Source organism: Apteryx rowi, unplaced genomic scaffold (assembly GCF_003343035.1).
Source record: "Apteryx rowi isolate R43461 unplaced genomic scaffold, aptRow1 scaffold_70, whole genome shotgun sequence".
NCBI lineage: Eukaryota > Metazoa > Chordata > Aves > Apterygiformes > Apterygidae > Apteryx > Apteryx rowi.
In genome coordinates, this window is record NW_020450983.1 from 3,032,685 (window position 1) to 3,055,929 (window position 23,245).

The window sequence follows — 23,245 nt, forward strand, 5'->3', positions numbered from 1 at the left end:
ACGATTCTGGTAGTTTTCCAGTGCCAATGTTCAGCCAGTTTGGCCTCAGGCTTGCTGGCATACAATGCAGAAGCAGTCTAGTGCACCCACTGTACATATCCTGTGTCCTGGCTATGCTGACAGGGATGGTTTCTCCACTTCATCCCTGAACAGCCCCAAATGCTCACTCAGACTCTTTTAAGACCTCAAAAGTGCAAACAGGTACTAGGGACAGAGAAGTGATAGTTATCAGCTCTTGCAACAACTCTATGCATTTATAGCATTTCTAAATTTAAATATTGTCATGGGCTACATGATAAACTGTTGCTGCATGTCAGTAGGAAGAGGGCAGATCACACTGCTGTAGGGTCATTAACACCTCAGAGATGTTGGTCTTTCCCATCCTGTAGGATCTCAACATAGGATCCCACACTGGGTTAGTTTCAGGTTCTGCAAGTTAGATGGGGTTAGCTGGCCTACAAGTCTACACAGGTAGGCTCTGTTGATTTCTGGAGCCCTTCACAGCCAATAGGTTCCTTAATCAGATCTCCAGAACTGAGGTACAAACCCCATTTTATCATGGAATAATACTGGTATCTACAATTTTCAGTGATTCTATGTGGTTCTCTTTCAATCACCTTTCCCAGAATTTCAAAGTATGTGTTTTCCACTTAAATTAATATAAATTAGTGTTAATTAGTATTTTCCATATCTTTAGAACTAGGCACCACAAACTTTTTATGCCATTCAGCATTTGTTTTCTCTTACTAAATATTATTAAATATTTGCTGGCAGAGCTGTACACAACTACTTCGGATACTTCTGACCAAAGGCTTTAACGTCCTGATCCAAAGGCTAACCTTTATTTCAATGGACTTTGAATGAAGACCTGTAGTTTTAATGCTTCACCATAATGTTGAAATCATAAACTCTTCTATATCATCCAAATTAAGATGGTATTACTATATAAGCAATAGACTTAACAATAAAACTATTTACAAAATTTAATTTCCAGGATAGAAAGGGAGAAGAGAGGAGTCTGACCTCTTCTGTGCAGGCATCTCCTTCAGGAAAGGAACTGAAGACTTCTACCTTAGTTTTCTACAACTAGGTGATTTAGAGTAAAAAGTTCACCAATCAAGACAACACACATTTGTAGTATTTTTATATATATATATATATACACACACACACACACACACACACACACATATATACATATATATACATACTACAAATATATATACATATATATGGTGCCAAGCACGTCGATACTGCATGATGCATTCAGCATCTCTGCAGATTTTAATTAAAACTTTTTTTCCTTCTTAATCATCTTCTATCAATGATATCCATGAAGCAGAAAATAACATTCAGCATTCGAGAATTATAGCTTGAACAGCAATGCATTAGGAAACAGTGACATCACCAAGTAGATATTTATTTTATACTGAAAGTCCATAGTATTTTTTCCACTGAGCATGTACTTGTAAAAAGGCAATTAAGCTTAACAGTTAGTATAAAATGTTCGTTTACTTGCGTAAGAAGTATTTCATTCTCCGTGTCCTTCTCTGACTCCTGTACCTTTTGTTTTCATGACGTCCTCTTCAGCTCAAGTTACCCAATGGTTTTGCAATGACTCAGCATGGTCAGCCTCTTCCTCTTCCCAAGTTTCATAGTGATATAACTTTACATTACRTCAGGGCTAATGTTCTTAAACAGGCCAGTGACAATAGAACTAAAACACTGCATACTCTGAAAAGTGTCACATCCGGTACCCAAAAGGAGACTGAGCAAAAGTAGGAATTGAGACAAGTTATTTTACAAGACTGCTCATCCAACAGGTTAATATAAAGTCAAGTCACATGCATGGTTACTCTGTTTTTCTGATATAACCACTCCTTTTTTTGCTAACAAACTGGCACGTGTATGGAATTTGCACACATACATTACACACATTTGCACTCACTGGAAGAGATAAGTATTTCTGTTGAAAAAACAAAAATCAAGACAAAACATGCATGTCACACTCATTCCAACTACTGGAGCTGAAAGCAAACAATCTTAGCTTATAGAAGTTTTTTTCGATTGCGTACGTACTCTTTATTAGGTGTCACACTTACTAGCACGTTTAATATCAGCACACCTGCTTGTGTTTCTCTACACGAACAGAAGAAACCTTCTCAGAAGTCACACCCTATCTGTTTACATAGCCACTCCTCTCTACAGTCCTGTCCCCACGCCTCATCTTTTATGGTTTCTTTCTTTAGGGTGTTATGCCGAAATTCTCAAGTTATTTCCTCATGCACCACTTGCTTTTATTCAGCAAAGCAAGAAGAAAATGTACCCATTCATGGCTGCCTCAGCAGAAAGCATAGTACCATTTCACATTTCATGTTTTTAATGGGGCAAGGAGTGTTCTGATATTACAGTGATGAATGCCATGCAAATGTCCAGGTAGAAGGACTGAAGGGCATCATTAACGGCATGTATCTTGCAGATCATTGAAAGGAAAAGGCCTCTTTAAATAAAGAGAAAAAGGCCTCCATTAGGATGTATTCAGAAAGCAAAGGAATCAAACTGTGGTACCGTATTGACTTTGCTCAGGCAATAGCTGCAGCACAGGTGTCAAGAAGGATAAAACACATTGTACATCAGGGATTCCTGTTGGGGTATCACTTTTCTGGGACATTTTATTAGAGGAGGACGTTTTATATCAGGCCCTTGATGTTCCTTTATCTGCAGTGATAAAGGCAGAGATAAAATTGTCCTGTTAGGGAATCACGTAGTTCATTTATTTACTAAAGTAGTAATTTCAGTAATAACCTGCCTGACCTGGATCCCACTGGACTTACTGTCTTTATCGGAGCATTTTCAGGACATTGAAGTGATCCTGCCATCACCATGGTAGTCTCAATCATTTTAAGTGGAAATGTTTCAGAACCTGACATTTAAAACAAGTCCCCTGAATCACAAACGCTAGAGTTGTCTAATGCTACGCTTATTTCTGAAAGAAATTTACGGTTCCAGGTACGGTGTCACTGCACTGGTGCTAGGCAATGGCTGAAGGACAGAAAAGGCATCATTTGTGGCTCTTACCAAGTTTCCAGGTGCTCTGAGCCTTAGTCTACAGTTATATGAAACTATAGGCAGAAAAGAAGCTGCAAAAAAGTTCAAAAATCATATTTTTTTACTCCTATTATTCACACCCAACTGTCTGTATAATACCAAAATATCCACACTGAAAATGCAAAGCAAATGAGCATTTTCTCTTTTTCAAATACAATAATATTTTGGCACTTTAGGTTCTTCATGAAAAACAGAAGTCAAAAAAAAAAAAAAAAAACCTAGCTCCTACTGATCTGACCTGCAAAACATTTATCTGAGTTCTAGAAATACATGCAGCTTCTCTAGTAGTGATACATGTTTTTGTCCTACGCTGCACATCTTATTTATGTCCTACTTGGTATTTGGGGGCATGATCATTAAAGACAATTGCCTGAAATTGGAAATTTCCCTGTTTGGAAAATGTAATTCATCATGGGTCTAGCACATGCCTAGAAAGGTAACACAATCACTAGCATTGCCCCCAAATTCCCCAAACTTCTGCTATCAATCCATCAACAATACCTCCAGTAAAGACCAACAAAGCAATACTAGACATTGACATATGCATGGTGGCATCTTCTGTCTCCAAAGGTGCTCACCTGAAACAACAACAACAATAAATTTCCAGGGCTGTTCCTAGTTAGAAACAAGCATTTTTAGATAGAACAAGGGCTACAACCAGTAGTTTGTTGTTGTTGTTGTCACTGTTTTTAAATGCAAAACAATTTCAATGCAATAGAGTACTTACCTAATGTAGTTTGCATGGAGCAAAAAGACCCTCAAGTCAACATCATTAAGTGGATCCAAGTCCTGTTGAAATGAATTGCAAGAAGATTTTTTTCCCTTAATGCCCACCCAGTTGCCAGGATAAAAAGATTATTACACTATTAAATTATGACTGGCTTATCGAAAGGTAAAGATGTAAAATTTGTGGTGTATACTTTTCTTTTTTCCAAGCTTGCATACCAAAAGTGCACTCTGCCTGTAGCTGAGAGGAAAAAGGCAATTCCATAATCCTGGCCAGCAGCTTGGGGGCAGCAATGTTTCCATGTTGCCACCTTGTGGCTCTCTAACACTTATTTCTATCCTCTGTTTTTCTGTAATACCATTTTATTTTATTACACACAAAGCCTAATCTTTCCAGCTTAGCAATATGCCATCCTTCCTTAGACAAACAATGTCCAGGGAGAATGAGGTTGCTCAGTTAAGTAAGGACTTTCCTCCCAATTACAATTTTATGCCAGAGCAAAGGAGTTCTTGTTGACCTCTTTTATTGCACAGTTATCCAAGGATTTAACCTGGCAGGGGCTGGGTTCCCGGGATATAAGAACACATGCTCACTTAGCATTTAAGCATTTCAATAATCTCCATGTGTATCTTGCAAACATGTAGATTTTAAGAGTTGTTCTGCATCAGAAACCAAAGAATAAGAAATACACAGAACTGAATTTGCAGTCTGGGCCTATAAAAGATTGCCTCTCTTGCTTATTGTTCATGAACGGCAACATTAAATGGAGGGGATAAAGCCCATCTATGCCATATAATAAAGTGAATTTATTTCAAGACCAAGACTGACAAACCAGGCATGTAAGTATCTGCGTTGCACGGCTTCATAGCCAATGCCCAGGACTCCGTATGGGAAACGCAGCCCACCATTACAAAATTCACTGTGCTCCTTTTTCAGTAGTCAGTGAGATTTGGGGGGGAGGAAGGGGTGTATTGAATAGTGCTGTGTGCATTAATACAGAAGGTTTGATATTAAATCTGTAGCTTTCAAGTAGACCTCCTGAGTATCAATGCAGGCAAGGTCAGGAGTCCAATTTCCTATAGCACTACTGTAATAATTATGTTTATACTGCATTATCAGAAGAGAATGAAAGGGAGAATGGGGATGAGAAGTTTCTATGTCATTTTTGCAAAGAGAGACCAGAGTATAAAACATAATTGTGAACCAGGATGAATTTTCAATGGCATTCTAAGACATATAACAACGTGTGGTCACCTACAGGCCTCCTTTTCAGAGCGCCAAGAATTCACTGTCACTCCCGATAAAGGAATGGACATGCTACTGGGGAGCACAATTTCTGTGCACCCATCAGGATACGTCTATCTGCCCTTTATTTGGTGAGGATGGTTAGTGTGCTTTCATACGCACAGCACTGAAACACATATGCAAAGAAAACAGGAAATTGTATCTGGCCTGGGCTGTCTCACTCCAAAAACCAGATATTAGTCTCTTTAGCAAATTGCTTTGTTAGCTTAATTTCAGAGGAGCTGAAGTCATAAAAGGCTGACAAACCATGAACAAACCATTATCTCATGGCAATTGCTAATAGAGTACCTCAGTAATGATTTGACATTTAGGAAGCTCTTCCTAAGGGATTGTGTTTAGAAAAGCATTTAAGATTACAGAAAAAATAACAGATCTCCTTTCACATCTTTTTGGGTCAATTTTTCCTAAGGAAACCACATCTCCCCTCTACTCCACCTAATCCCCATAGGAGCAATTTTTAAGGAAGGAAAAATGTAAATTTAAAAATCTAAAGATGACCTTTGAATTAAACTAACATGTATCATTCTAACACAAAACATACCATCAATGCAACTAAGAGGAGAGTCAGTAGGAGGAAACTGCTTTTTTTTTTTTTTTGAGCGGGTACTACTTAGATGACTATAAGAAAATTTTGATTTTGGACATTGTGGGTTTGTCTAATTCTAAAACAAATACCCCAATTAGTTTAAGACAAAACCTTTTTTTTTTCTTCAATGTGCACAAAAAGTCCTCTTTTGCCTCCCCCAGATTACTGGATAACCAAGAGTTATGTTGCCATTCTCTTACAAAAAAAATGCTTGGTCTTTCCATGGGCAAAGTAGCAACCAGCTGCCTCCCTGGTACCGGTGTCACCTGGGCTTGTGTTGCTACTTGGGGTTTCCATCCCTCTGCCCCCAGGACAGCACGCTGGTGGAAACAGAATGATAGGACTTGGAGGCAAAGTTATTTTACCCACAGAAACCTTCCACATTTCTTGAGCTGACACCACAAAGCCATTTCCTTTAGTTAGCTCCTTCCCACCACAGGGACCTTGATACAGCACTTGCCATGTCTGCAGGAGGTGGGGAAGAGCCTGGCTGGGGGCTCTCCCTTTGCAGCCCATCAGTGCCCTCCTCAGACTTGTGAGCTAGAGCCTCTCCACCTGTGGAAACAGCAGAGAGTTTCCAGGAACAGAAAATAGGTTTGGGGTTAGTCAAAAGAGCCCCAAGGCCCAAATAATGAGGTGTAAGATGACACACTAAAAAAAACCCAAAAAACTTCCCATTAAGGGTAGAAATCAATTACAGGTTAAAGGTGGGTTGATCTTTAATTGCTGTCCTGAGTAGAGCTTGTGACCTGTGGAAAGTTAAGTGTTGCAATAATGAACTGTTGCTGCCATCTACTGAACACAGGAATTATATACTACACAGTTTTATAATTTGGCTAGTGATCAAGTGTGAAACTATTTGTTTTGCTAGATTTGCTAAAATATCTCTTTCATTAGAGCAAACATATTTCTCTCTAGAAGATATTTAGGAGAGTTTCCATTTTTATCTCTTAACTATTACACACGTGTAAGTACGTGATTCTGCTTTAGAGAATAACTGTTCCCCTTTGGGGGAATACTGTATTTTCCTTTGAGGAGCCACTCCTAACCAGCGAAGGAACRGTGAAAAGTGGGTTTTGTAAAGAGGATATGGAGCACTCATAACATGAAATACATTGCTATTAATAAGAGAGAGTTACCAGTTATTTTATGATTGCAGCTTTTAAAAATGTTTGTATATATTGAATTTTCTTTAATAACAGTGCTTGAGAACTTCACCATCATCTTTACTAGGATGGAGAGCTGCCCTTGTATAGCCACTGTGGTTTAGATGAGGGAGCTTCCAGTGCATAAATGCTGGCATTGGCGCTACCAAGATACTAATGGATATGACCAAAGTGAAGCAGGCTGCTGAGGAAGTTCTCCTAGCCAGCAAAAGCTGCAACAACCCAGTGCTTTGTTTTATTCAGGGACTGAACMAGTTCCTGCATGTTCCAAAAGCTGTCACTGGGCGCTAGCAAAGAGACCCTCAGGTCTTTTTGGTAGGTAGGTAGGGGGTAAGTAGACAGGGGCATTCAAGCATACTCACACAAATATGCAAGTGTTACATTTTCCTTTTTTTTTTTTTTTTTAAGGCATACTAACACGCAAAATAGCAACAAAGTGCAAGAAATAACAGTACTATCATCTGGTTGCAATATATAAAAAACATAWGCAAGTATGTATTGCTTACCTACACAGTATATGTGGACATTCACAGCCAAATCAGCCCTGTTGGAAAATGAGACTTTGTTTTGCATTGATTTAAATGGAGGTGGACACACTTGCTTCAAAGATGCTGTTAGCTTGTTAAGGGTCATATGAATCCTTACTATTGCAGAGGACACATGGCACATGAGCACAGCTGCCTGCYGCTCTCATCGGGCACTTCATTCAGCTGGTCGGGTCAACAACAGCTCAACAATACCTGAGGAACATGGTTTTGCACCTAAAAAGGTGCAAGAGCATTGCTACAATGATAGTAACTTCTGCCTAGGATGGCAGGAGGATTCAGAGGGATGAATTAAAATAGCAGTTCTGGCTTTTTTGCTCAATCTGCGTTAGAGTAAATCAGGATTGAGAGGCCTGATTTTAGTAGAATTACACCAGTGTGAAACTAGTTGAGAACAGCAAATGGGATCTGCTGCCATTTGTATTCTTCTGCAAAACTATAAAGTTCCACACGAGGGAGCTTCTTGCCCACGAAGCTCATCGCTATGGCGCAGGGTGCTTTCTGCTGAGGAAGGTGCCAGCAGTGTTTCCCTGTGGAGTTCATAACTTCTGCAGATTCCAGCCTGATTGCGCAGCTAAACGTTACAGCAAGASCTAGTAGTGAACTGGTTAACAGATAATGATGATTGTCAGAGCTTATTAACCACAATCATTTTCGAGACATATATGTAAATCTCTATAAATATGCAAGTGTGGCATATAATCTAAAACATACAGTTTAAATCTATAAACATTCCTGAGTTAATTTCACTATGGGAATATTAGTTGCAACTTCCTGGCTTCACCGTGTTTGAATTCATATCCATGAACATTAATTTAGAATTAGTCTAAATATTTGTTGAGAATTAATCACCTGATAAATTTAGCTCTTTTTCATTTTTATGAATTATTCATCATCTCCTTTCCTTTCCGTTGATGTGTTGGTTATTTACAAGAATTCAATTACTAGTTCATGCTAAAAAAAACCCAGCATTCCAGGTGATTTGTAAAATGTTCCCCCAGGAAACTGTGTGGTGACTGTGTTATTTTTTGTCTATTTATCACCAATATTTTATGGTACTGTTTTTTTTCTTGAAGGACTCACTGGAATTTTTAAAGAGAGAATAAGGCATAAGCAAGTTCATACAGCAGATATTTTGCAATAAATAATCTTTTCTTTATGTGTCTTACATATATATCATGAGTGCTTCTGTAAAGCAAAGCTGTTCTCTAAAGTTACTTGTATAAGTTAAAGCATGTTGGCGTTAAAGTTTGGGAACAGTTAAGTATTACTAGGTGTGACTGCAGGAATGAAGAGCTAGCTGAAACAGCCAAGCCGATGACTGTTTCCGAGCCCTCTTGGCAGTACCCGCACAGCTCTGACCTGAAGGTACAGCGCTGTATTTCGGTTCTCTGCTGTCTGCAGTAAACACAAAATCTCCTGCTCCACAGCCCTATCATAGAAAATACCTGAGCTCGCCAAAGGAAGAGAATGATTCTGTCCCTASGAGGAGTTTGCTCTAGGTTGGCCTCAGGCAGGGCTGAAAGAAAAGTTATCAATCGCTAGATATTATGAAGATGAAAAGAAAGCTTTTAGTGGAATTCCCAAGGGGATGGGAGCAAGCGTTCTCAGCACGGGCCAGTGCAAACGGCGATTTGTGCGCATCCAGCACATAGACCTTATTGCCTGCCTTCAATACGAGCAGTGGGAGTCCAGATTTTTCGAATACAGTTTAGTTCCCAAGTCTAGCACCGCAAGCCTTATTTTTAGCAGTCACTCGTTAAATAAATCTTTGCCATAAAATTAAATTACTAGCAAATCTCTGTTCCCTTCTTACAAGTCCCTAAATAGACACCATATTTAACTTCCCATTGGGTGATGTCTTTATATTTGTTACTGTCAAACTCAGTTTGTTACTATTAATTAAATAACAAATCAGAAAATTACTTCTAAAATTATGAAAACGCCAAAGCAAAACCGCCAGAACACACCCTCACGTGGCTAATAACTGGTACCAGCACTTGCAGAACATCAAAGGGTTCTCTAAACATAGACTTTCATCAGTGACACTGCAAGCCTTAGTCTAATCTTTCATGATTTCCCATGCAGAAACATCAAAAGAGGGAGAAGAGAACAGCACTGTTCCAAAGCAGCAGTGCTCTGTATGAAAAGTATATGTCTAGCTACAATGCACATAAAATGTAAGTGGGATGTTATTATTTACATGAGACATTTTAATAAACATCATCAGTAGCTCCTTTTCTTTTCCTATAGGGAGCATGGATCTGTGCAGTTCAAAATCATGTCCAAAGCTCAGGGGATTTCTGAAAGAAAATGAAAAAGAATTAGAAAGTATCTAATGTATAAGTCTTCAAAGCAAGAAGATAAATTTATGTTCTTTTTTACTTACTGAAACACATTCTGCATATTTTATTGTTTCTATCATCTTGTTAAAATCCATCGAAAGAATTTTCAAAGAACATTAAGTCCTACAAATAAACAAACTATGAATGGTAGGGAAGGTGCAAAAAATGCAACAATTATTATCAAAAGCAATACTTGTAGACTTTTGTTACATAAAGTAATTAGATTACTCAGTCGTTTTCTATTACTCTGCCACAGAGCAACAAGAGTTTTGTAGGAGGTAATCTGAAAATTTAAAGTGTCAAGAGAATTACATTTCTAACCTAATAAAACTAAAGGATCTGAATTGTTGCTGTCTTAAAGCAAACAATTCCCACTGTATAATCTAAATAGTTTTGTCCTTTTCTTCTATATTCCCTGATCTAAGTATTCCAGATGATTTTAGCACCATTGCATGCTAATATTAACATGTTAATGATGGCAAAAGACAGACATACACATTGAGAAAACAAATTTAAACATGGGAGGCAAATATCAATTCACAATTTTTAAAATTGTGCATCCCAACTCCACCCTTAACCCTAGTCTGAAGTATTCTCCTTTTTCTATAGAATTCTTATCCCAGTTGGGAACCAGACAGATCAACAGCAAATTTAAAGATAGTTGGTTGAGTCCCAGAACTTGAGAAATGCACTCAGTGTTTTAAATTACCAATAGAGATAACATAACTCTTCTGTTCTGGATCATACACCCATTCAAATACAACAGATAATGCCAGGGGTTTTGGTAGATCTGCTATACACCTTGATATTTGATCCTGCTATGCGTAACATTAAACTGCATGTAGAATACTATTTAAATAGACAGCTAAAAAAATAAAAATATTAGAAACTTAAAGAGGTGCAAAGCATAAAAATAAAAACAGCCATGAAAATTAAAAGTTTTCCAGTTGACTATTATCTTTCAGGTATTGGGTTTGGCTTTTCTCTGCAGCACTCCTCTGCAGGATCCCAGCTGTCAGGGAGTACTTTGGTCCCAGTGTGCTCAGTTCTGTAGGGGCTTCCTCTCGATTTTGCATACTTACGATCAGGAAACAAGCACCAATCATTACTGCCTTGATTCTCACATCAAGATCTACTGGAACCTGGATCCCAAAGTTGGCAGTGTTGGTAAATACATTGTTTACAAATCCAGACCAGTACTTGGAAATTTTGCCAATTGTTGACATTTCATTGAGAGCTTTTACCTGCAGAAATGAAAAAAGGAATAAACCTAAATGTAACTATAATCAGTGTATATTCAATTTATTATCTCCCCGCAACTAGTGATTTGACCCTGACATGCAGAGTATGCTATAGTTGTCAGGATAGTCTTTTATTCTTATCTCTTAAATGCTCTATAGTGTCACATTACCTATAGAATATCACACAAGAAAGGTTCTCTTACAAATTTTGAAACATAATTATCTTTAAGAGCTGACTGAAAAGTAGGGGAAAGCCATTGTGAAAGTTTATACTGCTTTTCGTATTCTTTCACAATTTTTTTTTTTCCTTTTCCATGTTCTTCTGACATACTCCAAGTCACAGCGGTACCATTTCTGTGGCCCAGTGTACCTCCTGACTGATGTAGCCATCTCCATGTTTCTCACAGTATACTGAAATTTGGGACAGCACCCACTGAACTGTCTTGATCTGGCTAATGAGGAGCTGATCAAAACAGAAGTTCTTTTATAATTCTTTAAATTAGGCAAAACACTTTGTTCATGTCAGAAAATTCTGCCCATGATTTCTTGTAGCTTCTTCCTTTTCCCTCTTATCTCCCAACTATCTCAGTGGCTTCCCAAAATTACTTTTCTCCTGAGGAATGCTGTTAAATGGATGCAGACATGGTGGACAGTAATACTGTTCTTTGTCCTCAGTCTGAGAGCAACGAAGGCAGTGGATTTAATGCCACAGTCTTCAGGGGACTGTGAATCAGATACTAGTGACTGCACATGAAATGAAATCCTGAGCCTGTCAAAGTCAACAGCAGAGCTCTCATGGACTGCAGTAGGACCAGGACTTCACCTAGGGAAATGTTTTCTTCCTGGAGGTAATTTTCATTCCTATCTTGAAAATATCTGTAGGAATCTGAGTCTAGAAGCCAGGGACTGTGATGCACACTGTTGCCATTCTGTTCCCAAATTATAATAGTTTACATAGTATTTTTAATGATAGAGTATCTGAGTGAGACATTCATGCAGAGCAGTAAAACTTAAAAATTGTAACAAGAAACATACCTCAAAGTCAACATCTTCAAAACAGCCACAAGTTGCATATGGGCCAATTATTTTTAGTACATCTTCCTTGCTTTCATTCTGTATAGTAAATTTAGGCAGAAAGGGGTCCCAGTTCTGGACAACATACCCAGCTATTGTACCTGGTGGGGACTGAACTTCTAACTATCAAACAAAACAAAACCAAGTCTTAAAATCTAGTTTTATATAAGTATATAGAAGTCCATAATACTATATTATTTATATAATTACAAAAATATCTATTTACTGAGTATAATTACATATAATTTTACTGAACCATGAAATGGGTATTAAAAAAGCTCTATAATGGTGTTTTCAAATATACTGAACAATCGTAAGCTCAAAAACTGCACCAGAAGTTAACATCTTACATATGGTGTAAGATTTGAGAAAAAGCCATAAACTGAAATTTTTTAATTGTAATTAGTGAATATCTTGTAGGATATTTATACAGCAATTTGGCTATCCAAGGACCTTCTAAAAATCTTAATGCAATATTGAGAAAGTAGGTAGATGACTCTAAAACACCTTCATAAAATAAGAATGATGTGTGAGTGAAGGAGAGTCAAAAATAAGGAGAAAGGATCTAATTTTCTAAAGGATCTCTGTTTTTCACTAAAAGCAGTATATTTCTAAGAGTTCTGCAATTTCCTACAGATATACGGCCTTATAGAGGTACAGACTAATGGAGTGATACAGTGCTACTTCTTGATAATACCCACACATATTAATGGCCTCCAGGAATTTTCCGTCTGTCACATCCTTTGGGATTACAGTGGGTGGTTTGCACTTGTAGATGTTAGTGTGTGTCAGGGCAAGAAGTGTTTTAGGACATTACTTAACTGTTTGGAGAGAAATCCATATCATCAGGTTGAGACTTTACTGGGATGGCAGGAAAGCAAGAGTCCATGAGAGAGGGAGGAGACATGCTGGGAATGCTACTTGTGAAAGGACCTCGCTTATCAATAATTACTTCTAAATGAAGTACTATTTGTGAGAATGCTTTTTGAAAGGAAATGAAATAAAACAGCCTGGTAGTCAGTATACTGTTTTGATTCTTCTCTTAATTGTAATATTGCCTTGCCACGTGAAGAAGTCAGAACAATAACTATCCTCCACAGGGTTCACTGGTCTGGCAAGTGGGCATGAGAATTCCTCCCTGGCAGAGGTCACGCGAGGCTTCATTAATGCTATTCACATACGCTAAGATGCTTGGACAAAAGGCAATTAGGATTCGCTCACCTCTTGCAGGAAGCATGGGAACCAGCAGCTGTTGCATCTCAAGGGTCTATTCACTGTAATCACTTCTCGGCCTGTGTTATCAGCAATCCTTATGGTGAAAGACCTTATAGGCGAACAGAAGTTACGATCAAAGCAACCATTTTCTTCCACGGCAAAGTAAACTCTTTGTCCCAAATGGTTTTTTATTTCATATTTGCTGCAGGTCTCTGTGCCAAGTAAGGCTAATAAAGCAAAACAAGTAGCCTGTTACCTTAGTATAGTGTTAGAATTAGGGTTAGCCTTTACCAAGACTCACCAAATTCGGCTTTGGATACAAGTTTATAGCATCAGTCTTCTCTGTAACATGTATTCTAAAAAAATCTATGGAATGAACTGTTTAAAAAATATTTTGCAATGATGACACCAATAAAATATACAATAATAATGAAATAATGAATTAAAGCCAATTTCAGATCTGCATTTTGAAGGAAGGCTTAGTTCAAAGACTTTGGTTTGCTGCATCCTGAAGTTCACATCACAAAACAGAATTCATATCTTGAGTTTTGGTCTGGGCTTTTTATTATTACCTACTCTGTGAAAAGTAATGACATGAAGCTATTCCACTTCAGTGACAAAGCTTTCTCTCAGAGAGGTAACCAACAATCAGGCCTAAAACATTTTGAACGGGAGAAATAATTTTAAAAAGATTTTTCACTTGCAAAACTTCATGTTTTTTCAATACTTAGAAATTTTGAGGAAGCACATAAGTACAATTTATTGTGCTCTATTTTATGTCTTCTGATGTTTCATTCTTTACTCGCATTGTTTCTCTACCTGGCATCGCAGCATTGTTACTTATTGTTAAAGACAATAACCATCTTTCCAAATGATGGAAAAATTTAAACTTTAATAGCTTTGAGGKAGAGCTGCTTGAGGGAGAGGTTTTAGGGTTGGAGTAGCTGCTCATTGTAGCCTCTCCCTCCTTGGTGATTCGCTGCAGAACAGGCATAAATAAAATGAACTTTCACCATTCTAACAATACATTACAGGCCTGATGCAAGGTGAGTGAGAGCATTTGCAATGACTTCAATGAGCCAAAGGCAAGACTTAAAATCATTTGAGATATCTCTGTGTCAGCACTGTTAAAGAGCAATGAGAATCACACTGTACCTTCAAGAAGCTCCACTTGCTGATGAATAATTATCCGGTCCAGCTGTTTAAAAAAACAAAAACAAAAAAATGAAAACATGATGATGGACGTTGGAAAGGTCTGGAGCTGTCACAGCGATCACCTGTCCCTTTATATTGCTCATCTCATTTGTAACAGAATTTCTTTTTCTCCATAGGTGCATGAACTGGGTGGCCTAGAGGTATCTCAAGTCATGATTTGGACATCTCCCTGAAGTGATGGCTGAAGCATGTGACCTTAGATGTTGTGGTCATGTAATTTACTTGTGCATATGAAGAAAATGATCTCCACTGGGGGAATTAGGAGGCCAACCGCAATGGAAGAAATGTATGTGAGAAGCAGGACATGATTTTCTTTCCTATTCCTCCCTTCATGTTTTGGCAAAGGCTGAGCACAGTCCCTACGTGCGATGCCTCAAAGCTAAGGGTAAGTACTGAGCCTCAAGACAGTGCAAGAATGAGGTAAGTTTGGGCTCAAGCTCAAAAAGTATCACATCCGTCTCTCCAAAGTGCCCTGCAGGAGCAGGTAAGGGTCAGGCTACAGACCAGGAGGTGGCACGGCCATAAGGTAAACACAGTCGATTTAAAGCTCTGATTTCAAACGCCCCAGGATTCTGCACCGAGACTGCAGCCAGCAAATCAGTAGTCACTACAGGGCACCAAAATGAGCAAAACAATAGTTCCCTAGAGAACCCCTCAGCTTACTGAAACTATCCCAGCCTGTGAGTTGATTACAAATGCAGGAGAAACTGTTGGCCATGATAACCAGCTTTTCTGTGATTATTGTCTTTCAAATGTTATTCTATTCTAGAAAGCATTCATTAATACTATAAAACCAGCAAGACTTGATTTCAATCTAACTTTCAGTTTCATGTGACTTTTTAATGTGTGGTTTGTGTGACAGTTTAGGCCTTGCTAATTTCTTTCCTTAAAATCCTGATGGGCATCAAACGCTTGGCACAGGATTTTGCCATTAGTCACAGCTGAAAACAGAAAGCACACAATGACCTTCTGAGACTAGCATGTCACAACTCTCCAGTGTTTGTATATTTTACAACTGATAACTCTTGCCTGGTACACATTCAAACTGTTGCAGCCATTTGTCAATTCTAGTCCTCTCCAGCAGCTAGTCCAGGCCGCAAAGAAAAGCTGATAAGAAAGAACTTCCTTAGCCCTTTCATTTTTGTCCGAAAGGTGCATGCAAGTAATTAAAAGATAAAAATAAAAATTATTTGGACTTTAAAACCTTCTCCCAAGAATCTCTGCTATTTGTAGTTTGAATTTCATGAGGCCCAAGAACTCTTGGAGCTCACGGGAAGTTAGTACAGAGCTCTGCTAACAAAAAAAAAGCAGAGTAAGCAGGTTAAAGTTGCCATGACTATTTTAATATTGATTTGCCCAGTGTAGATTTTTTCCACAGGAAAATAGAAAATTGACGAGCATGAACCATTAAAAGCTTAGAGTGATTTTGGTCTGTGTATTACTTTATTGTGAACAATGTACACAATGACAAGTTTAGACAATATGGCAAGTGCAGTATCACTTCTTAGGCTTGCTTGCTTTGCCGTTCACTGGATTCTGTACGAAGGCTATCCTGATGCGTCTTTGATTGGGGCAACTGTGGATTAAGGGAATTTTTCAGTTGCATTTGAAAGCACCCTAAAGCCCCTATGATTTAGAAGGGTCAGTGAGGGCATTACATTTATATCTGATCAGTCTAACAAAGTCTAAACTAAGAAGCTTCTTGCAGAACTGTGTAAGCCTAGATGGCAGCAAACACACTGATGCACTACTTGGAAAATACATCCCTGAGTTCTCTTACCATGTTCCTTTGATTTTCATGATGGACACTGCACAATTACTAGAACTATGGCTGTGATCTGGAAGACAATAATGATTTGGGGGAAATCTGTCTTGCAGGAAATTGTTCAAAGAGCATCATTTTTGCAATGTTTATAGAAAACATAGCATCAGGYTACCAGGGTAGGAACAGTTTGTCACTGGTCTCTGATGCACCTCAAACAGAGGAGTGAATTGCTCCTCAGCCTCTTCCACTGACTTCAGGTGTGTACTTGAAGAGTGAAATATTGCTGTCTGGCCTTAGAGTACAGGACAGAGATATTTTCCTTACCTGTCATCCAGTACTATATGCTGTGTCCCTGAGTTCCTGTTTAGGATAAGACCATAGGGATCTCTCTTCAGATTCACTAAGTTCCTGCTTTCAGAGGCAAACATGGTTTTATTAAGAAATATACTCTGCTTTCCCTAATAAATCTATCCAGCTATCTTCACCACTCCTGCAGGAGGTAATCCTAGAACCTCATTTCTATTTGTCACCCTATATTTATTCACAGCCACTATCTACCTACTCTGTTCTGTTAAGATCATTCTGTAAATTAAATGTTTTTTTCTCCTCAGGTTGTTTACTCTACAAGGTATGAGAGCCATCACAATTCCCTCTCTGATACCGTTTTGCTAGCCTAAAGACAAGACATCTACATTCTTGTTTCAAAGCAGGGTCTCTGTTCCCCATGACATTCCAGTAGCGCTTCTCTGTGCCTGTTTCTGTGTGGACCCCTCTTTCCCGAACTCACATGCAAGCAGAAGGATACACAGTATTCTGGTCTTCCCAGTGGCAACAACATGTTCCTAGTTCTGCTAGAAACACCTTGCACCATGCACTTCAGAATTTTTTGATTACTTGAAAATCTCTTAGCACATCAGGGTAAAGGCAAAGGTTTCATCCCAGTAGCTATGAACCCCGCACTCATTCTGCAGGCAGATCTCTCACTTCCAGTCAAATCTCCTGTTCTGATACAATCTAGTCCGTATTACTTTGATTCAGCCACACAGCAAGTATTACTAGCATCACAACTAAAATGTTCTGCAATGCACGGGAACTCTAGCTGTGGATATATGTAAAATGCCAAGGAGGGGGAGGTCTCTAAATATATCTAAAAACAAGAAAGTGGGAAGCAAGACTACACCAGAAAAATAATAGTAAAGTAGAAAAGCAGAAAACGTAGAAAGAGAAAAGGGAGTGGTGTTCGCTCCCTACATACACAGATATTAGTGAAGACAGCAGATCCTCAGGACTTTCCTTGAGCAGGAAAGGTTACAGTGAGCACTAGGCTGACAGCCTCTTATCACAAGCATAGCATCACAGGTAGCAACATATTGGAGATTGATGCAAGAGTCATCCTGCGACCTTTCCTACTCCAACATCTTGGATTCGTAGCTTGATTCTAGAATGAATATTCTAGTGAGCAGAGATTTGCAGTTGAACAGAAATAGTTATAATAGTCATTTTGTCATTATTGTTCCCAAGCCGTTATTCCAGCAGATGTTGTGATACTGGCACAGATTTATGGATTTAAGTAATAGGGCTACAAGGTGCATTTAAAAGCAAAATTTTGATTAACAGCCAGACCTAACCTTGGTGAAGTCAAACCTAAATGAGGATTCCTTAGCACTCTTCATTCACTCTCAGCCATTCAGGTCTACGGGTTTTGCTTGGGAATATCATATTTAGTTAAATGCTTCTGAACGAACAATGAAAATCCTTAATAGCAAACCTGCAATTAATTGTTCACTGGCAAACACGGTTGTGCCAGAAAGCTAGGCTTACAATTGCAAATATGTTCTCCAGGTTTTCAGACTGCAGAGAAAACTGAGGCTAATCAGAGAGCATGATCTGGGAAGATCACAAGGGTTAAAGCACAGACAGCATGATTATCAGGCTAAGAACAAGCATGAAGTGCTAGTTCTAGTTATGGTTCTGATAGTGACTTGCTCTTTTGTCTTTATGTCAGATGTAAAGCTTCTATAAAATGGAGTAATAGAATTTGCTTGCCTACATTGTATGGATAAATCTGAGGTATAATTCATGTTTGTACAGGAGACTGAATATGCAACCTGCCAGTATTCACTATTGCAATCACTTTTAGACTGAAAAATGTAGCTCCCACAGCCCGTGAACTAATGCTCAGATAATTGACAACACATATCATTTTGTGCATGGGCACTATGAAATGAACATCATAACTCTACCTGAAAGATGGTTTCTGAGTGGTCTCCCAGTTTCATTAGCTAAGTAGCTTCAGTTCCAAATATAAAATACATCCAATTCCTGTTTCTATTAAAAAAATATTGAAATCTATATTTAAAATACAAATGTTAACTGAAATAAATATTCCCCAGCACCATCACATGCAAATACAGAAGTGTAACACATCAGAATGACCATAACTGATTACACTGAGGGCCTGATTCTGCCCATTGCCCAAAACAGAGTGTGGGAAGTATTATTAAGCATATGCAAGAATGACATAATCCAGCCATATGTGAAATGCAAACTAGAGTTGGTTTCAAAGTAGCAGCAGTACCCCTTTCAAGGAAAAAAATGCTGGAAGATAAGAAGCTGTTATGGAATAGAGCAGCTGAAGCTGCTGGAGCTGCAGACCACAACTAAAGCTGACCGGCAATCTGCACTCTAGGAGCTGAGAGGTTTCCCAAAGGGCTGACAGACAGCTGCACGTTTAGCAATAGGGCTGAGAAGGCTTTCATATTCCCTTTCCCTCCTCTACGTGTGTCCCACTCACTAGCTCACATTTCCATGTACTTCCCTGACTTGGGCACCAGCATATTCCTGTCTCACTCAGAGTGGGCGCTGGTTTGTAGCCACCCAGGCTATTCACAAAGTTGTTGTCTTGGGAGCTTGCCTCCCAAGGACCTTACCTCTAACCCAGAGAGTATTCTCATTGTGGGCACAAGGACTTTGCCCAGAAGACCTTTGTGTGACTCAGAGTRTGGGTTATAAGGAGGTGACATACCTTTAGCACAGACTGTTTTAATCTTTTTGAGGTCAGTGAGAGTTTGATAGTGGTTTCCCTGACAGTTAGCTCTTAAGGAACTGGAAGGGAACTAGGGAGAGGAGGAGAGTGGGGTACTAGTATGACCTAGAACAAGTTCTAGAGGGAAGAAAACCATTCTTTTTGAGCATGAAGAGCTTCATGCACAACAAATGGATTTCTATACAGCAGCAATGAAGTAGGGACCAGTTTGTCCTATGTTCCTTATTTCAGAGAAATGAGAAATATTAAAACTACTCTCTCCATCTCCACCTACTCCATCTGAAGAAAAAAAACCCAAATATCTCCCATCCCAAACTTATCAAAGAAATCTATGAAAAAAAACAAAACAATTCTAACATTTGGAAAGATTCAGGACCTGGCTCAGGTACTCCAGACCAGGTGGCAAGTTATGAGAGTGCGATGTTTGCTTCCAGACACTTGTCGGTTCAACAGACTTATTCTGTTCAGGAAGATCAGAAGAACCAGGGAGATGATCCTTAAAGACTGGGTTTCTTTGTCCTTGAGGTTCTGTGGAAACAGAAAAAAAATAGAAACGAACAGGGGCAAAGAGCAGCTAGCTGCTTGGATCAAAACTGCAAAAATAATGAGTCACATCCAGGATGTGACTCTATTAGCATTTTAGTTTGGATCAGGAGTGAGGCTTTGAAGTGCATCTCCTGATGGTCCCATGCTTACAGCTCTTTGGTTTGCTTTGTGAAACAGTCTTTGAGTGTGCAAACTGAGTTCCTGTTAGATGAAGCTAAATGAGGAGACATGACCTTGGATTGCATCTAATTCACTCTAACAGCTAGTGAGCCCTTGGTCAGTGGGACAAGACTAGAGCTAGACTTAAGTCACAGGCAGTTGGGCCTCAAGATCCTTGGCACAGGCTGTTTCACGCTACTCCCACTGAGCTGCACTACTTGCTAATGTAGACGATGGCTCCTTTCTAGGATCTTAAAAGCTCATATATTTTCTCTTAAATAGAGATAATCTTTTCAGAGATCTCAGATTCCCAAAGCTGGATGTTATGGCCCTGATATCAAAGGCTACAGCCCCTTACTGTATATTATTCATTATTATCTTAATGGAAAGGAGGTCAGATACCATTAAGCTGTGTTTTCTGGCTTGCTATTGCAAACAGTTTCTTTAGGACACAGTGCTGGTTATCTTGACTGGTATTACTGAAGGTAATGAAACTATTTTCTGTTATAGGCATTTATATGCCTACATCCATTCATATGCACAGGAATAATTACCGTAGCCATTTGATTCTCAACAAACTCGCATTGGTTTTATAATTAGCATCTTTCCACTATGTTCAGTACACTAGCCATAGTGGAACAAGAAAGAGCAAGCTGAAGCTCTCTGCACATAAGTAAGTCCTGTTATTAAACTGAGCCCCCGCACTTAGACAGTAAAGTGGTCCCCAAACCGATTTTTTTTTTTTATCATCTCCTGTGTGACAATACTTAGGCACAATGGGGTTTGAGGTCGAGAAGGAATTTTGGCTATAAGACTGAAGTTCTCTTTTGCTATTGTGGGTTTAAATGAGATCCTTTAGCATTATCTGAACTTGCTGTGTCTGATTCATCATTTAATCATAATTTGATCTTAATTTATCTTTGCAGCCACTGCTTTCCTTCAAAGTCTGAGACCACAGGAAGAAGAAGTAACCCCTTTGAATTTGTAGCTGGCTTTTAAAAATGCATAACTAGGTAATAAATATTTTATACACTCTTCTGCATCATTTTACCTCACAGGGTTCTGTTACTGCCGTAACTCTTGTTGTTACATGAAATGCCATGAAGTTCCACTGGCCAAGTGTTAGTGTTACTCTTGAATAATGATAAAGAGAAAAGACAACAAATTGCAGTTCTACCTGTCAAATTTAAGCTATACAAAAATCAAACAGTAAATACATTAAATATTGATGAAAATTTGAGCTACTCAGAAGCTTTGTCTATTTTTGTGGATGTTTCCTGTTTCATTTACGGTACGGGAACACTTAAAAGTTACTGTATGCTGCAGTGAGCATTCTGCATAATTATAATTTGTAGAGTTACTAGTTCCTGACAGAAGCATAATAGCATGTTCCTTCATTATAAAAACTCTACATTACACAAGATTATTTAGCTGCTGCTGCTAACTACTATACATTAAAAATACACATAACCAGATCTCCTTTACAGTGGCTGCAAAGGTAAGCAAATCCTCCCTCCCGAGGGAAAAATGCATTTTCCAAGAGCGCAGCAATGCTCTAACACCTGCTTGCAGCTGTATAACTTTTCGTGCTGTAAAGGCAGAATGTCTTAAGTGTTTTAGGAGGGGAGAGGGGCAAACATTTGGAAAATATAAATAAGACTGCTGGAACTCCATGGGCCACCATTTGCCTCTGTATATCATATTGGAGCTCTGTGACCTCTGTAGAGTTGTATTCATGTTAAGAAAAAACAGGTTTGGGTCCTTCTGCTTCATTTAGTATTTGACAGCATGGGAAAATGAGTTTAGCAAACTTTTGMGATCATACTATGATGTTTACCTTCAGTCCTAACAACCCAACTGGCTGCAGCTAAAGACAATATGTTACGAGAATGAATCCAAATTGGACTAATCTGATTCAATTCAATTATTCTTCAGAGATTTCTTTTTGCTACGTGGTTATCAGGACTCCGACCAGTGTTGAAAGTGAAAAGCATTTGCTGACACAGTATTCTCAAAGAGGAATATGAAAGCTGTGCAAAAATGATGTTAACCTTGGATCAGTACATGCCCTTCCCATACATTCTACACTGACAGGTTTAAGCACAAGGATACAAACACAAATTTTTCTGACTGAATGCAGATGCTAACATTTTGTAACATATTTTGTTCAAATAACATTCTAGTATAGATTTTAGTCTCCTTAGGAGCCTCTTGAATGCTGAAAAATTAAAGGGAGCCAAAACAACTGTGTTTTGGCTGCTGTGGTTTTAGCAGAAACTCTCATTTCATCAGACTGCTGATTGCTGGAAATGTACAAGACTGTAGTTTTCTGTAAACATGATCTAGAAATACAGACTATAGGTGCACTTACCTTGAGAGGCCATGAAGCTTCCYGAGTTACTTCTTCAAAGGAAGCCAGGTTAAAAGAAAAGGCTTTTTTTGTTGCAGCAAAGAAAAAAAGAGCACAGCATGCCCAAAACTTCAGAAGGTGTCTGTCTACTTCATATCAGCTTACAAAAGAACTGGAGGAAATGTATTGCCTTTCTCATGTTGCAGAACACTGCATTTTATGTCGATGGACAACAGGGGGAGATGAGGCTAACAAACAAGAAAAACATGATTCATTTCAAGTCATTTGCACCAATAGAAAGAGGAAAAGTGTTTTGTGAGTACGAAGAGGCAAAACTTCAATGTACCCACTAGCTAACTGAACACGTTAGACCTAACAATCTCCCTTATAATGTATGTATGTATTCTGAGACTATACAAATTCGGTCTTTCTAATTCAATATTTATGTTTCCATTTCTTTAGGCTACCCACTAAAGACACAGGAGCTAATTACCTGTGTTTCTCTACTGCTGGCCCACAGTCAACATTTCCACTGCTCAGTGCAGAAAAGCTACTTTGGATTTCTTCTTATATTCCATTTGTGTTGCATCAGCCTCCCTTATGAGGGACGTTGCTCCTGCACTGTGTGAGACCCAGAATAGGACCCCGTACATAGCCCCCCACCCCCCTGCACCATGCAGGGCTCTGCTATCTCTAAGGGATGCTTAAACTGAATTTGGAGAATTGACACAGATTGTCTATGTTTTGCTTCAGAGAAGCTCAGTCCACATCAAAACATAACCCATGTAATTACCTGCATTGCACTGAGAGAAAAAGAGGAGGAGAGAGAGTAACCTTGACTTACCCGCTCAT

General features: G+C 38.8%; 1 protein-coding gene across 1 annotated transcript; it reads right to left on the reverse strand.

Moving 5' to 3' along the window:
• Nucleotides 1-9,866: 9,866 nt before the first annotated feature.
• On the reverse strand, nt 9,867-22,427 carry LOC112976127 (phospholipid scramblase family member 5-like). Its single transcript, XM_026087031.1, has 7 exons — nt 22,415-22,427; nt 19,715-19,866; nt 14,468-14,510; nt 13,319-13,539; nt 12,059-12,220; nt 10,865-11,026; nt 9,867-9,905 (listed from the first exon to the last, which is right to left on the reverse strand). The coding sequence occupies exons 1-7, from the start codon at nt 22,425-22,427 to the stop codon at nt 9,867-9,869; spliced, it is 792 nt and encodes a 263-aa protein (XP_025942816.1).
• Nucleotides 22,428-23,245: the final 818 nt, after the last annotated feature.